Source organism: Crinia signifera, chromosome 6 (genome assembly GCF_055691185.1).
Source record: "Crinia signifera chromosome 6, ASM5569118v1, whole genome shotgun sequence".
In the NCBI taxonomy this organism is placed as follows: domain Eukaryota; kingdom Metazoa; phylum Chordata; class Amphibia; order Anura; family Myobatrachidae; genus Crinia; species Crinia signifera.
This window is the reverse complement of record NC_139222.1, coordinates 135,486,086-135,500,437: the sequence shown is the minus strand read 5'-3', so window position 1 is coordinate 135,500,437 and position 14,352 is coordinate 135,486,086. Positions and strand designations below refer to the sequence as shown.

The 14,352-nt window shown below is 44.6% G+C and overlaps 1 protein-coding gene across 1 annotated transcript in view; it reads left to right on the top strand.

Annotated features, from left to right (window-relative positions):
• JUP (junction plakoglobin) overlaps window positions 1-14,352 on the top strand; it is a 63,665-nt gene that overhangs the window by 39,317 nt on the left and 9,996 nt on the right. Inside the window, exons 5-10 of the mRNA XM_083147302.1 lie at window positions 2,152-2,353; window positions 4,268-4,412; window positions 7,768-7,871; window positions 9,227-9,565; window positions 9,665-9,820; window positions 10,918-11,037. Coding sequence (XP_083003428.1) covers window positions 2,152-2,353; window positions 4,268-4,412; window positions 7,768-7,871; window positions 9,227-9,565; window positions 9,665-9,820; window positions 10,918-11,037 — 1,066 coding nt within the window. The remainder of the gene's footprint in view (window positions 1-2,151; window positions 2,354-4,267; window positions 4,413-7,767; window positions 7,872-9,226; window positions 9,566-9,664; window positions 9,821-10,917; window positions 11,038-14,352) is intronic.

Below are 14,352 nucleotides of genomic sequence, written 5' to 3'. Positions count from 1 at the left end.
CGCGTCCCTTCGCGGGCTTCCCAGGTGTCCATGGCGACGTGGACACCTGGGAAGCCCGCGAAGGGACGCGCTTACCTGTGAAGGTATCCGTGTCCCCTCGCGGGGCTCGCTGCGCTCGCCACGCTTCGGGCTCGGTGGCTCGCTGCGCTCGCCACACTATTCTATTCTCAACTCCACGCCGACGTGGATAGTGGGGGCATGAAAAGGTCGTAGGACGCGTACCGCCGCCCCTCGCGGGCTCGCTGCGCTCGCCACGCTTCGGGTTCACGTTGATAGTGGAGTGGCGTTCACAATGGGGGTGGGACTGACATTGTGTCACTTTTTGTGACACTTTCTGGGGGTTTTGCACTGCTAAAATCGGGTGCGATCGCATCGCATGCCATGTGGTTAACATGCGATGCGACGTGATCACTTTACATGGTACCCGATGTAAAATCGGGTTCGGGTGGTCATCTCGTCGCGTCGCATCGCATGCCATTTGGTTAACATACGATGCGACGCGATGCGAAATCGGGTTCGGGTGGTCATCTCGTTGCGTCGCATCGCATGCCATTTGGTTAACATACGATGCCATGCGATGCGACGCGTATACGACCAAAAATCGGGCGCCCGGATAACTCACAAGTACCCTTTTTTGTTCTTTGTCTCTAAAATCTCTACTGAATGTTTCTCACACATTCATGTTTGTAATTATCACATAGTGGAACATGAGTTTTGTGCATCCAATATCAATGATGGCTCAATTTCATAATGAACTAGTCGCATGGGTCTTCAAACTGTGGCCCTCCAGATGTGAAACTACAAATCCCAGCATGCCTTGCCACAGTTTTAACACTCCCTTATAGCAAAACTGTGGCAAGGCATGCTGGCATTTGTAGTTTCACAACATCTGGTGGGCCACAGTTTGAAGACCCATGAACTAGTGGACCATTTTCTAAATATTTGTATAATTCTAGGTACACACCAGAATGATCATGATCGTGAGATGACCATACGATGGTCGAATGATCTGCTGGAGCACAAACTCTGCATCTGATCCGATTCCGATCTGTACCCAGTTGAAAGGCTCATTTTCTAATCCTGACTGCAGCATGTAGGATCTGCAAAATGACCAGCGGGGACGTGCATTGGATCGGAGTCAGATCTAAAACATGCCCAATTTACATACAATCGGTCAAGATTGTATTGAAATTGGGGGGGGATTGACTCCAAATCGTTCTGGTGTGTACCCAGCATTAGGGCCCCCATACATTAGTCCGACACACGATTTGGCACTTGATGTGCCAAGTTTTGCAAATGCTACATCGCATGCGATGTATCAGATGCAACTCCAAGGGAGCTGCAGGGGGGCGGGGGACATCGAGGTGGCGGCTGGGGGGGACGCTGCTAGTAGTGCAGAGGCAGCGGACGCTGCGGGGGACAGTGACAAAGAGGTGGCAGTAACATAGAGCCGGGCAGGGAGAGCCGGGAGCTGTCAGTACTGAAAAAAAAAGCCCATACAATGAATTGGGCAGCCTGTGATTGGCTGAGAGAGCGCTCAGCCAATCACAGGCTGCCCATTCATTGTATGGGCTTTCTTTTCCAGCGCTGACAGCTCCCAGCTCTGCCTGCCCCCCTCTACGTTACTGCCACCTCTGTGTCCCCCGCAGCGTCCGCTGCCTCTGCACTACTAGCAGTGTACCCCGCCCCCCTGCTCCCTCCACCTTCCCGGAGCTTGACAGCTCCCGTCTCCCTCGCCAGCGTCCGCCGCCTCTGTGTCCCCTGCCCGGCTGCACAGAAGATTTAGCAAATTTTCTGTGCAGCCGGTCCGACCTCCCGACTCTGACCCGAAGCACACGGGACTGCGCATTGGTCGGACCCGGTGTCTAAACCTGCAATTTGGCCCGATTTCACTGCCTGATCCATCTGAATCGGGTGAAATCGGGACCAAATCGCATAGTGTATGGGGGCCTTTAGACTCAATATGTCCTTTTCTGCTATGTGACAGGGACTGTTACACTTGAATGCTACGTTGCTTTCATTGTGAGTTGGGTTTAAAAAAAATTCAATTTACACTGGCCATCATATTTGAGGTCATTTACTTGAGAAATAGCTAACCTGTTAATGACCGTTTTAATGATCACTGACTCTTGACTCCTCCCATGTTCATAGTTCTCCTGTGGAATCGGTGCTATTTTATGCAATTACCACTTTGCACAATCTCCTTCTGTACCAAGAAGGTGCCAAGATGGCTGTGCGTCTAGCTGATGGCCTACAGAAAATGGTTCCCCTGCTCAACAAGAACAACCCCAAGTTCTTAGCCATTACAACAGATTGTCTGCAGCTTCTGGCATATGGAAATCAGGAGAGCAAGGTAAATTTTGAAGTTTCTAATAGCTTTCACTAGCCATCTTTTCATGCATATTTCCAAATTTCGAATTCAGAGTTGGAAGTCTTAAATAATAATGCACATTGAGACCTATTATAAGCAACATCTAGGGGTTGATTAACTAGAGTGATGAAAACAAGTTTGTGTTGCCCTTAGCAACCAATGAGATTCTTTCATTTTCTATTATACGGCAGAGGAATGATGGCTAGAATCTTATTGCTGTGGGCAATGTTATCGCTTAAGTTAATCTACTGCCTGTTGTCTGAATCATTAATTTGTATGCGTCTAAAAAGGCCACCCAACATTTATATTTGTAGAGTACTTGGTAATTATCTGTTTAATTTTTCTACCCTATTGAGAAAATGGTGTAAATTTTAGTTTTGTTTTTGTATTCTCGCTGGTGTCCTTTTGCAATTGAACTTGTATCCACATGAGACCTATTCATTAGTAATTTTGTTTATAAAGAGAAATGCAGACCTTTTAGGTGATAGAAATGTCAGCAAGACCAATCCTTCAATATAAAGAAGAACTTGGTGAACAGACTTGCTTATATAAAATGTGCAGTTTATGCCCCTTTCAGACCACACTTTTTACCCGTTATTTTGCCTTTTTTTTACGGTTTTTAAAACGGTAAGTAATTTGTGCAGTCTGAAAGGCGCAAAGTGAATTTACCAGTTCTATTGAACTAGTATTTCTAAACAGTAATAAAGCAGGGTCCTACCTGTTTCAGACCCATTTTTTTCATCCACTGTTTTCTATGGGTTAAAACGGGTTCAGTGTTGTGAAGGAACAAAAACTGCACTGAAATACTGTTTAAAGACATGCGGTGTGAAAGGGGTTTTAGCTGGCAGACCCGTTTTTAGAAACGGTTTAAAATACCTGGTCAAAGCCAGTTTTGCGGTCTGAAAGCAGCATTAGTAGTGGACACATTGTTTTATATTTTGCATCACTGATTGAAGGCTGATATTACAGGTTGAGTATCCTGTATCCGGGCATCCATTATCCGAATTATTCCAAAAACCGTGGTTTTTGGAATCATTCGAATATATATATTTTTTTTCCCTAAACCTCTTTTCATACTTACCAAGTCCCAGGGCGTCCACAGCAGGCCTCCGGCATCTTCTCCAGGGTCTCCAGCGGTCCCAGGAATGCATTGCGCGAGTGTGCGCGCGCGCCGGTGACGTCACCGGTGCGCGCGCACACCCCCGCAATGCATTCCTGGGACCGCTGGAGACCCAGAGAAGATGCCGGAGGCCTGCTGTGGACGCCGAGGGACCACCGGACACCATCAGGGGACAGGTAAGTATGGCAAAAAAAATGTATTCCAAAAAACGAAAAATCCCCCTATCCGGAATGCTCGTGGTCCCGAGCATTTTCGGATAGGGGATACTCAACCTGTATTATAATTTTTTTTTATTTTATTAAAGTTTGCGTTATCCTTTAGTGCAATAAACATGCATTGGGTATCTTGGTCATTATAACAAGCTACCATCCAATCCATGTCTGCTGTATAGGATGCCTAATAAAGTTTGAAAGGTTTTGAAATTAGTTTTATAGTTATTCCTTTGCCATTGTACCAGCCTTCACCAAACTACAGTGGAAAAATCCTTTTGTGGCTTCTCTAGAATTCCAGCGTTCTTCAGTGTATGCATGGACATAATGCCTAATGTCTGCCCTTAGCCTTTAACTTGCAATTGCAGAATCAGGAATGGCTGCAATCAAACTTTAAAGGGGCATACACACAGGGCGATTTCAGCCCCATTTATAAGCGGTCTGACTAGATCGACTGCCATCTATCTATGCTCTTATAAAAATAAACTTTTGGTTGTGACATGGGCCATTGAATAAAACTCTCATTGTAGAGAACAGTGGAATAAAACTTATGCTGCTTTTCTATAGCTCATTATCTTGGCCAATGGAGGACCACAGGGTCTTGTGCAAATCATGAGGACATACAACTATGAAAAGCTCTTATGGACCACAAGCAGAGTGCTGAAAGTGTTGTCTGTTTGCCCCAGCAATAAGCCAGCCATTGTTGAAGCAGGTAAGTAAATTCTGATAACCTATATGACTTGCTTCCTCCTGTGCAGGGCTTGACATTTTTTTTTAAATCTAGTAGCCAGGATGAAAATGTAGGAGCCAGACAAGCTAAAGGTGCGCACTGTGCGTTTTTTTTTTTATTTAGATCGCATCGCATTTAGTTCAAAATGTATGCCATGTGATACAGCAGTGTGCGTTATGAACTAGATTCGATGCGCTCTAGTTCAAAAACTACGTGCTACGCATACTTTTTGTACTGTGCGATGCGCAGGAGCGTGCATCGCCACGCATGGTATAAAACATACCATGTATGGGGGGGTTTGGTTACAGGTTCTGCGGTGCTAAAAGGGGTTAAGGCGACAGAACAGAGTAACTGGGTGAGGTGATGGGTGGGAGAAAGAGGTTGGGCTGAGGTGAGATGGGGTCACTTGACAGGAGGAGAGGTGATGGGGGTAAGGCGACAGGAGAGGTTACGGGAGGAGGTGAGATGAAAGGGTCTTGTGATATGTGGCAGGATGAGGGGCGACATGGAATGAGGTGGAAGAGGAGAGGGTGGGAGAGGACGTCCTGCGGGCCTCCTGCTCACTGGTGGAGAGTTCTCCCTCTCGCCAGGGTCGGCCACCGCTGCTTTGATCTCTCTAGCGCCGCCCGCCACTGCTCCCTAGCACAGGCCACCACTTCCCCTTGCTGGTGCCATTGGGTTGGATTTCACCTTGTTCATGCGGCTGCTGCTGCTAACGGGGGAAGAGTCCTCAAACTGAGCAAGGAGAGGGGTGGCTGTGCTGACTTCCAGCAGGAGGGGGGATCGGCTCCCGCTGCCCGCGCTGACTTCCAGCAGGAGGGGGGATTGGGTCCCGCTGCTGGCACTGACTTCCAATGGGAGGGGGAGAGGGGGTCGGGCACCACTGCCCGTGGTGACTTCCAGCAGAATGGCGAGATGGGGGGTGGGGTGGTTGGTGTCGGGGAAACGCTGCTGCTGGCCCTCCCTGCAAAAAAATCTGGTCGCCAGGAAGCAGAATCTGGTCGCCATGGCGACCTGGCCCCCGATATTTGTGGAGCCCTGCTCATGTGGATAGTAAAGCTTTGTTTTGGGATGACCGTTTAGTACTACAGATGATTGTTATGTCAGCGGTATGTACTATGTAGATATTGCTGCAGAAGAAATCTCCTGGATTTCTTATTTATGTCTGTTATAATTCTTCAGTTTAAACCTGCCTTGTTTATATCTAGATGACTTAAAAAGCCTTGTTTTTGCTAGTCCTGTAGAGATGAAATATATCCTTTAAAAAAAAAAATGATTTTACATAATACATACGCTTATGGCATCAGAGGTGAATAGGCAAGTGTTCCAACTTATTACAGACAAAGTAGCGATCACTATTGGTTTATTGTAACTGAATTCATTATCTTCTGAATTCCTCCAGAGGATGGGATATATGTTTTTTTCTTCCTATCTTAATCCCTCTACCACTAATTCTGCTGATTTCTACTGAGTCAGCTGCTAGTCTTTCTGTTGTAAGGGGACAGGCAGCTCTTTGTGATGTTCGCTGGCAAAGCTTAAAAGCACTGTGCGAGAAAGCTGCTTCGTAACCTGTCACATATGTCTGCGTGCAGTCCTGGCACACAAGGGAATCTTAGCCTTGTACTGCCTTTCCTCAAGACTGGAGATCGTTGCAGTGGTGTGGAAGTAATTGCCTGCCTTACCCAATCTGGCCTTGTTCAGGTTACCAGAGTTCCTCTCTCGTCTGCGAAAGTGGTACAGAATTCATTCTTCCAGACACTTTTTAGATTGTTTTAAATATGTTAAACTAAATAGTCAACTTACCTAAATGAAACTTAACCTTGCTATAAGTTTAATTATGGTACTATCCACAGACAAAGCTAAACATTAGAATAATAATAATAATCCTAGCTTACCTGCATTCTGCATTTGCAGTTTTTGAGCACCTATGTGACTTAGAATACGGGCAGCCCAATCTTTACTTGTGTCCTGAGTCCTGTTGGAGAAAGTGCGCTATATAAATTAAACTTACGAACTTACTTTTATGGAGACCTACGCCTCAGCAGAAACCTGTTTTTTTTTTTTTTTCTCCATTGCCCTTAAGCTGGCAGTACAGGCTGATTCTGCCAAGAGACTGCATTAGTTTCTAATCTGGCAAATATTTAGGGTGCCATATTAACCAGCTCCAGTACCTCAGCTTATACCCCTTTCACACCAGCCTAAATTCCCGGGTTGAGTCCAGGAACAACCCGGTACTAACGCTGGTGTGAAAGGTTCCCGGGACAGATTACCGGGCTAATTTGCCGGCAATCCAACCCTGCTAGGTAGCAGGGTTGTTCCCGGGTTCAACCCGGGGACCTGGCTGGTGTGAATGGGGTAGGGTATATTTATATTTATTTGGTCCTCCATGTCCTGTCCGGCCGGGAATCCACACAGGCGTCGGGCGCAAATGACGGGACAGCCGGTGGAGGATGATGCAGCTCTCCGGCGGCAGTGAGGGGTCTGTCCTGTCATTTGCGCCGCCGCCTGTGTGGATCCCCCGGCCTGCACAGAGGACAAGCAACCAGGGTGAGTATTCTCACCACCTCCGCCGCCGACTGCCCAGCTGCTGCCAGCCCCCTTCACACACCAGAAAATGCAGGGACTTTTCTGGTGTAAAAGGGTCCCAACCAGGGAATGTCCCTTCTTGTCTTTGTCTCTGCATTTCTGGTGTGAAAGGGGTATTCGTGTCACTAGGTCCTGGAAGATGACCATATACACATGCAGTTAGTGGTCACATGATAAACCTATTTTCGTATGTCGTTATGACTCCCAAAAATGGTCTGACAATTGGCTTCTATAATTTTTCAAGCATAGATTGTATAATGTAAGGAAGAAGCGGATTAGCTAGAACTTTCTATGTTAGAATTTTATCTCTCCAAGATTTATGAATAACCCCCAACTTAGGTAAGTTGCCATATGTATGACCAGCATTGGACAATGGGAGATTATAGTTCAGTAGAATTTAATGCACAGACCTGATCTGTGGAAAGACCTTTTTTTTTTTTTTTTTTAAATCTCTGCTATGGTTAACACCCTAAGGGCTGCTGTATGCTTTGGCCCTGGCTCAACATGAAAGGTTCAATTGAAATTTTTGCTGTGGAATGCTAATAGCAGCACCTTACTTATTACAGTGCCCAAAGGACTCTCTGTATGTTGAGTGCTTTTATTTATTGATAAATAATTGATCTGTAACCAGGCACATGTCATGTTATTACATGTGCTTTATTATTACCCCAGGACATGTAATCATCCCCATCATTCCCAGCCATCCCTCCATGCCACACAACTTCAAATTTTGAATTCTTCTAAATTTCAGGAGGAATGCAGGCTCTGGGGAAGCATCTCTCCAGCACCAGCCCTAGACTTGTACAGAACTGTTTGTGGACTCTACGGAATCTGTCTGATGTGGCCACTAAACAGGTGAGACTTGGTGGACGTTGCCGTGTTACTAATTCTAGTTGTTTATATCCTGCATACATTTACTAGGTGCAGTGTAGGTGTGCACACTTGTATTAAAAGCATACTTTATTATCTTAATATACTTTTTATATACACTATTGTTTACTTTATTATCTAAAGGAGATAAAGCATACACCAGATTTTTGAAAAGATCAGAACTTTTGCAGACAATTTTACAATTTTGTGTGTATACATGCATCCATCCCTAGTTACATAATTAGAGGAGACAATTGGCCAGTGAACTGTGCTCATGAGCATGTATTCTGTAATATTGGTAACAAAGAGCTATGGATCTCAGACACTTTATGCAGTAAATGATCTCGCTGGTCCAAAAGACGTATTTGTTCAGCCCACATATTGCATGTGCTGTACCTGTTCACAGACCAGCGCTTTTGATATAATTAAATGCTATTCTCTGAATATGTGGGTAAACAGGATTTTCTTTTTGAGATGCCCAGAATGTAGCATTGGGAGCAATCCACCTTTCACCTGCAACAGTTGGTACCACCCTGTTGTGTTAAAACTTACTTCACTTGTCTGGCAGGCTGACTGACAATATTATGCAACGCAATTAAACCAAACATGGGTGTGTACCCTTCAGAGATACTGCCCACACCTTGCATCTACTGGTCTATGAAGCACAGCAGAGGATTGTGGTTTTCCAATGAGCCACACCTCAGCATGTGTAAGAATACTTGGCCTTGTGTTTATCTCTTTATTACCACTTAATTTTTATTACTCTCTGCATAATCCGGAAGAGAGGATTTGCAGTGCTGACATTATTCATGATTCGAAAAAGAGAAATTTCTTAACTAGTGTAGACCGATACTTTCCATTTATTGCAGTGGCCACTCTTACCAATTCTTTATCCTCTTGTCCCACTTTTCAGAGGGCTCTTTTTTTTTCTCCATATTGGTAAAGTTTTGAGATATCCATTACCTTAATTTAAATAGAAAAAAATGCCCAATTTGGTACAATATCACACTTTTTTTAAGTGCCCAGTCTATGAAGAAAATAGGTGTGCGGTCTCCCCCAGGGCAATGTTAGAGCCACAGTATTGTGCATATGACAATTTAGAACGATGTTATAAAGAATTAAAAGCAACACTTTATTGTCACACATTCGAATTAAGAAGATAACTTTTAATGCTATTCTTATGCAAATGAATTCTACATGACATCAGTATGTTTATTGTGGTCTAAAGATCTGCTAACGAATCAAAATGTAGTTCACTTGGAGCTGCATAGTTTATTTTCTGTATGTTGCCAAATTGTTTTCACTAGAATGTTGTTAGAACAAATTGCTTTGAATTGTAGGAGGGCCTGGACAACGTGCTGAAAATCCTGGTCAACCAGTTGAGCTCAGATGATGTCAATGTTCTTACTTGTGCCACCGGTACCCTGTCCAACTTGACATGTAACAACAGCCGCAACAAAACCTTGGTGACCCAAAGCAATGGAGTTGAATCGCTGATCCATACTATCTTGCGAGCAAGTGATAAAGATGACATTGCCGAGCCTGCTGTCTGTGCTTTGCGCCATCTCACCAGTCGCCACCCAGATGCAGAAGTGGCACAGAATTCTGTACGACTTCACTATGGAATCCCAGCCATTGTCAAATTGATCAACCCACCTTACCAGTGGCCACTGGTCAAGGTATGTAAATTGTTGTAGGAGGCACCATGCCTATGCTTTACTATTGCATGTGTTACTAATGTAAATAGATGGTACTAAAGTCTATTTCTAAATGAACAGGCAACCATTGGCTTGATTAGAAACCTGGCTCTATGCCCTGCCAATCATGCTCCACTTCATGATGCTGGCGTCATCCCCCGTCTGGTTCAGCTGTTGGTTAAGGCGCATCAGGATGCACAAAGACATGCAGCATCAGGAACCCAGCAACCATACACGGTGAGATAGTTTAGGTGCAATAACTTTGATGTAACAGTTTGATTATTGTGGTTTTTTATTATTTAAGCTTTTACTCGGTCTGTAATAAACTGACTTCTTTTTTCAGATTTGAGAAGATTTAAAATATATTTGCAGAACTCATTCTCCCGCAGCTATCTGCTGTGGCTGTGGGGCCCTATTCAATGCCGTCTTCCCCTTCAGCATTGAACAGGGGATCTCTGCAGAACGAGCCCGGCTTTACAAGCAGTCAGGCTCGTTCTGCCGGGAATTGAGTTCCCGGCCGCAGCTCACGGCCACGCCCCCTTCACGTCCCGCTGCAGGCATTGAATGCCGCCTGCAAATTCTACGTCGAGCAGACCAAGAACGGGACAGGGTCACGACTGTCGGACCAGCTCAACAGCCGTGACCCAAGATTGAATACCTCCCTAAGTGTAGGGTTTTTAATACTATACAATGAAATTATAGTAGGTCTGAATCCACTAAAGTCACTCTTGGTACGGTAAACATGAAAGCTGTAAACTTAATGTTCAGAGGTTTGAGCATGCTGGCCTGCAATATCTTGTTGACAGTGCTGTGCTGGAAATAGAAAGATATTGTATGCAATCCAGTGCAGTGTGATGAAAGACAATAAGGGATCGCTGTTCTTTACATCGTCGTGGTGGGTACCACTGATAAAATGTCTACCAGTATATCAACCAGAGTGCACATCGTTTTCATGTGTACCCACCCTAAGGCAGCCTGTTGCTTTCCAGCTACAATGGAACCATATGTCCTAGCAATCTGACTGCTGCAAAGACATAGGGAGCCTGCCTCTAGTGGACATGAGTATGCATAATTAAACGTTTAAACAAAATAAAGTCCATAAGGATTAGGCAGTTTGTATTTTAAGTGTCTATATTCCCTCTAACAATGCCGTTTTACTGCTTTCGGTCACTGTTCCATAGATGTGACTATATATTTTTCATACCAAAACTGTTCTTCTTGGTTCAGACTGCTCTGTATCTTACTAAACCTAAAGTTCTGTGTGCTAAATAGTGGAAACCAGGCATGCTTAGATGGGCAAACTGGAACTCATCTGTCAAACTCTATTTCTCTAGGATGGTGTCAGAATGGAGGAAATAGTGGAAGGCTGCACTGGAGCCCTTCACATCCTGGCTAGAGAGCCCATGAACCGAATGGAAATCTACAGGCTCAACACAATCCCCTTGTTTGTACAGGTGAGTTTTAGTAGTTCACTGGAGACTGGATAATGCAGTGTATGTAGAGGAAGTATTTCTAGATTTTTCTGTGGGTGGAAGGGGAAGCTAAAGACAACAGGAAGCGAGAATTCTCATCTGCCTTTTAAACAAACCTGCTTTTTTTTTTTTTTCCTGTCGGAATTTACATTGTGCATTCTAACTTTATTATAACCCCAAAAAATTCTGCACAATTGCCCTTATTCTGGTTCAATTGCAAATACCAATTCCTTCTCAAATGGACAAAATCATGTGCACTGCAGGGGGAGTCAGATGTAACCTGTGCAGCCACTTTGTAATTTGTGAAGCCACCATTACTGTAGCAGTGATCCCTCAATACTATAGTTTCCTGCATCAAAACTACTATTCTCTGGTTTGTTTTGTTGAATTTAGGGGTCAGGCCACTCCTAGGCACAACATTTAGTCAACCCAATCGCGTCACTGACCCCCTTCATTTTGGGGTCAGTCTCATCGCCCCCAGACTGTCAAAGCAGCCCCAATTTCAAGCCCTCGCAAACTCCCACACCACAAATTTTCTGGTGATTGTATTCGACCAGAGCAAAGATTGAATCTAAACCGTCTGCGCCACAAGACTGCAGCACTGTAAACACCAGGGATTACCAGTCCCAAAAATACAAAGTCCCAATACAAAAGCGATGTGTACACTCGCGCTGTCTTGATATAAAGGAAGTCAATATTTTCACAGCCAGAAAGCAGAGTAACTTCATTCAATCATATGGAAACAGAGACAAGGCAGAACTGGTCAGTTTTTTGCTAATATATAACTAGCAACGAAAGGGGTTTTAAATCCTGCAACTGACCTGTCTGTCAAGCCCTATAGGCATATCAAGGTATCTTTAACAGAAATGTCAAGTTTCTTCACTCTAATTAGATCAGAGCTCACCTCATATGAATTCCCTATGTTCCTTAAAAGGTTTCTTTAATACCGATCTGTAGGGGGATGTCCCAATCACAGTAGTATACTCTGGATTATTGCTCATTGTACTCTGGAGCCTGCAGATGAGGTCATCTGTAAGCACCCTAAACAGCCAATTGGGTATTAGTGCAACCCTGGTTTAAAAACCTATTTTGCACCATTCACATTAAAAGCAACTAACCTGGAATTGGGTCTTTTCAAACACGCGGACCAAGCCGCAACAAATTGCATTATCCTAGGTCAACAGGCTATGGGGGTTATTGATTATTTGCTGATATCTACAAAAGTGGATTTTTGCCAAGTTTGTGTTCAATCCTGGCCAGGACTCTCCATACCAGCCAGGCATCATCTACTACAGACTCTCCTTCCTGTGGAAGCAAGTCTGTATTGTCGGAAAAGGCCATGGATTTTCCAATCCGCAGCCGTTTCACAACAAAACAGTGCAGTTTCTGTTGTTCAACGCAATTTCTGACACTAGACAGTCACAACATTTGAATACCGGCTGTCGATTATGTCGGGAGCGGATAACAATATCCGGGATTCCAACTGTCAGGATGTTCCGACAGTCGCAATTCAGGATTGAATGCCCCCCCCCGATATCTGAAAGTGTAATAAACCGTCTTTGTAAATATGGGGGAACAGACAACATTTATAAAAGGAGTAGGCAGTAGGAATATGCATGCCTAAATAGTAGGTACAATTTATTCAAAGTATATACATATCCTCTATATATTTGTCTAGTGTCTGTGAGTCTCCAAAACACTGCCATCTGCTGGCAGAGAGTGAAACTACATCTTCCTCACACATGGACAAACACAGAAGTTAGCAGACTAGCTTTTGTTTTGAGCGGTGTTACTAATATATAAAAAAAAAGTATCATTTTTTTTTTTTTTTTTTTTTAATTCAATTATAAATTTTGCATTGTACTTAATGTAGTGTGCTCTACTACTTGACCATAAGCTCTATGTTGTAATGTATAGCCGGGGCTATGTAACAAAATGCTTTCACACTGAATCACTTTAAACATTGTTTTAGTCAGCAGAATAACCTCAATGACTGACCTTTATGTAACCTTGACTATTAACCCATCATGAAGGTTTAACAGAAGACATGTTGTCTGTAATAAATGCTGACAAATGTAGTGTTGGGTGGATGCGGTCCCTGGATATTCCAGATCTATGCAAGGCACACCATAATTGATTGGAATGGAAGTACTGAGCTGAAAACACACCACCTCATTAATTAGTAATTTGTGTTGCTAATTGCTCCTTTTATGTGAGCCATATTTCCGGCACATGGATGGACACGGTGCTCTATTTAAAGCAAATGCTTTCTCAATAAAAGAAGGTAAATTAGATTAGTATATGGGGTATAGCTCCATATTATGTTTGTGTGCATGTAGCTCCGTTTCCTGTGCGTGTGGATTTGCGTCCTGTGCGTGCACACAGATTTTTAAACTGCAAAAATAAAATATTTTTTAATGATCATTTTTAACCCTTTAGAATGCCAACTTTGCTGTGAGATCCTCAAAATTTCTGCTAAAAATGCCAGCGCCGCTCACAGCAACTGTTCTTTTTTGGGTGCTATATTTAACTAAACTTCAATTCATTGACTGTATTTGTATTTTATTGCTACTAAAATAACATTCGCTGTAAGAAACGCTGGCATTTTTAGCGGCTATTTTGGGGATCTCTCACAGCAACGTTGGCACTCAAAGGGTTAAAGGAAGAGTTAATTTATTTAAGAAATCTAAATTGTGTAATACCGGTGGCGCGTAATCCAGGTCAGGGCCGGCGCTACCCACTCAGCAGCTCCTGCAAAGCAGGGAGGCGCCATGCTGAAAAGGCGCTGTCTCCCTCCCTGCTCTGCTAAAGCTGCCTCAGCCCTCACTGTCAGTGCCTCATTGCACGCCGCCCGCAGCGCCTGTCTGGCAGTGCGCAGGCTACAGTATAAAGAGCTGCTCCCTGCACCGCGAGTGCACACAGCCTGCACGCCGCCCACAGTGCCTGTCTGACAGCGGGCGGCAGTATGGAGAGGCTGAGCAGCTCCCTGCACAGTGCACACACTGTCCTCCTCCTGCGATCTGCCCCCTCTTCCTCACGGACACTGGCGCTGAGGTATGTAGCACTGTCTGTGAATGCCTGGATGACATGTCATGTCCGGATCCGCCCCCTACCAATTGCTCCCTGTGCCTGTCAGCTGTCAATCAAATGATGAACAGGCAGCAGCGCCACCTCCCCTTCCTTCCCTCTTCTCAGTGTGCTGTGCCAGTGCCACTGCCAGTCCTCAACACTCTGCCCCCTCTTCTTCCATCTCCTCCTTCTCTCCCTCAGTCACGAGAGGGGTGTAATGGCGTCCTC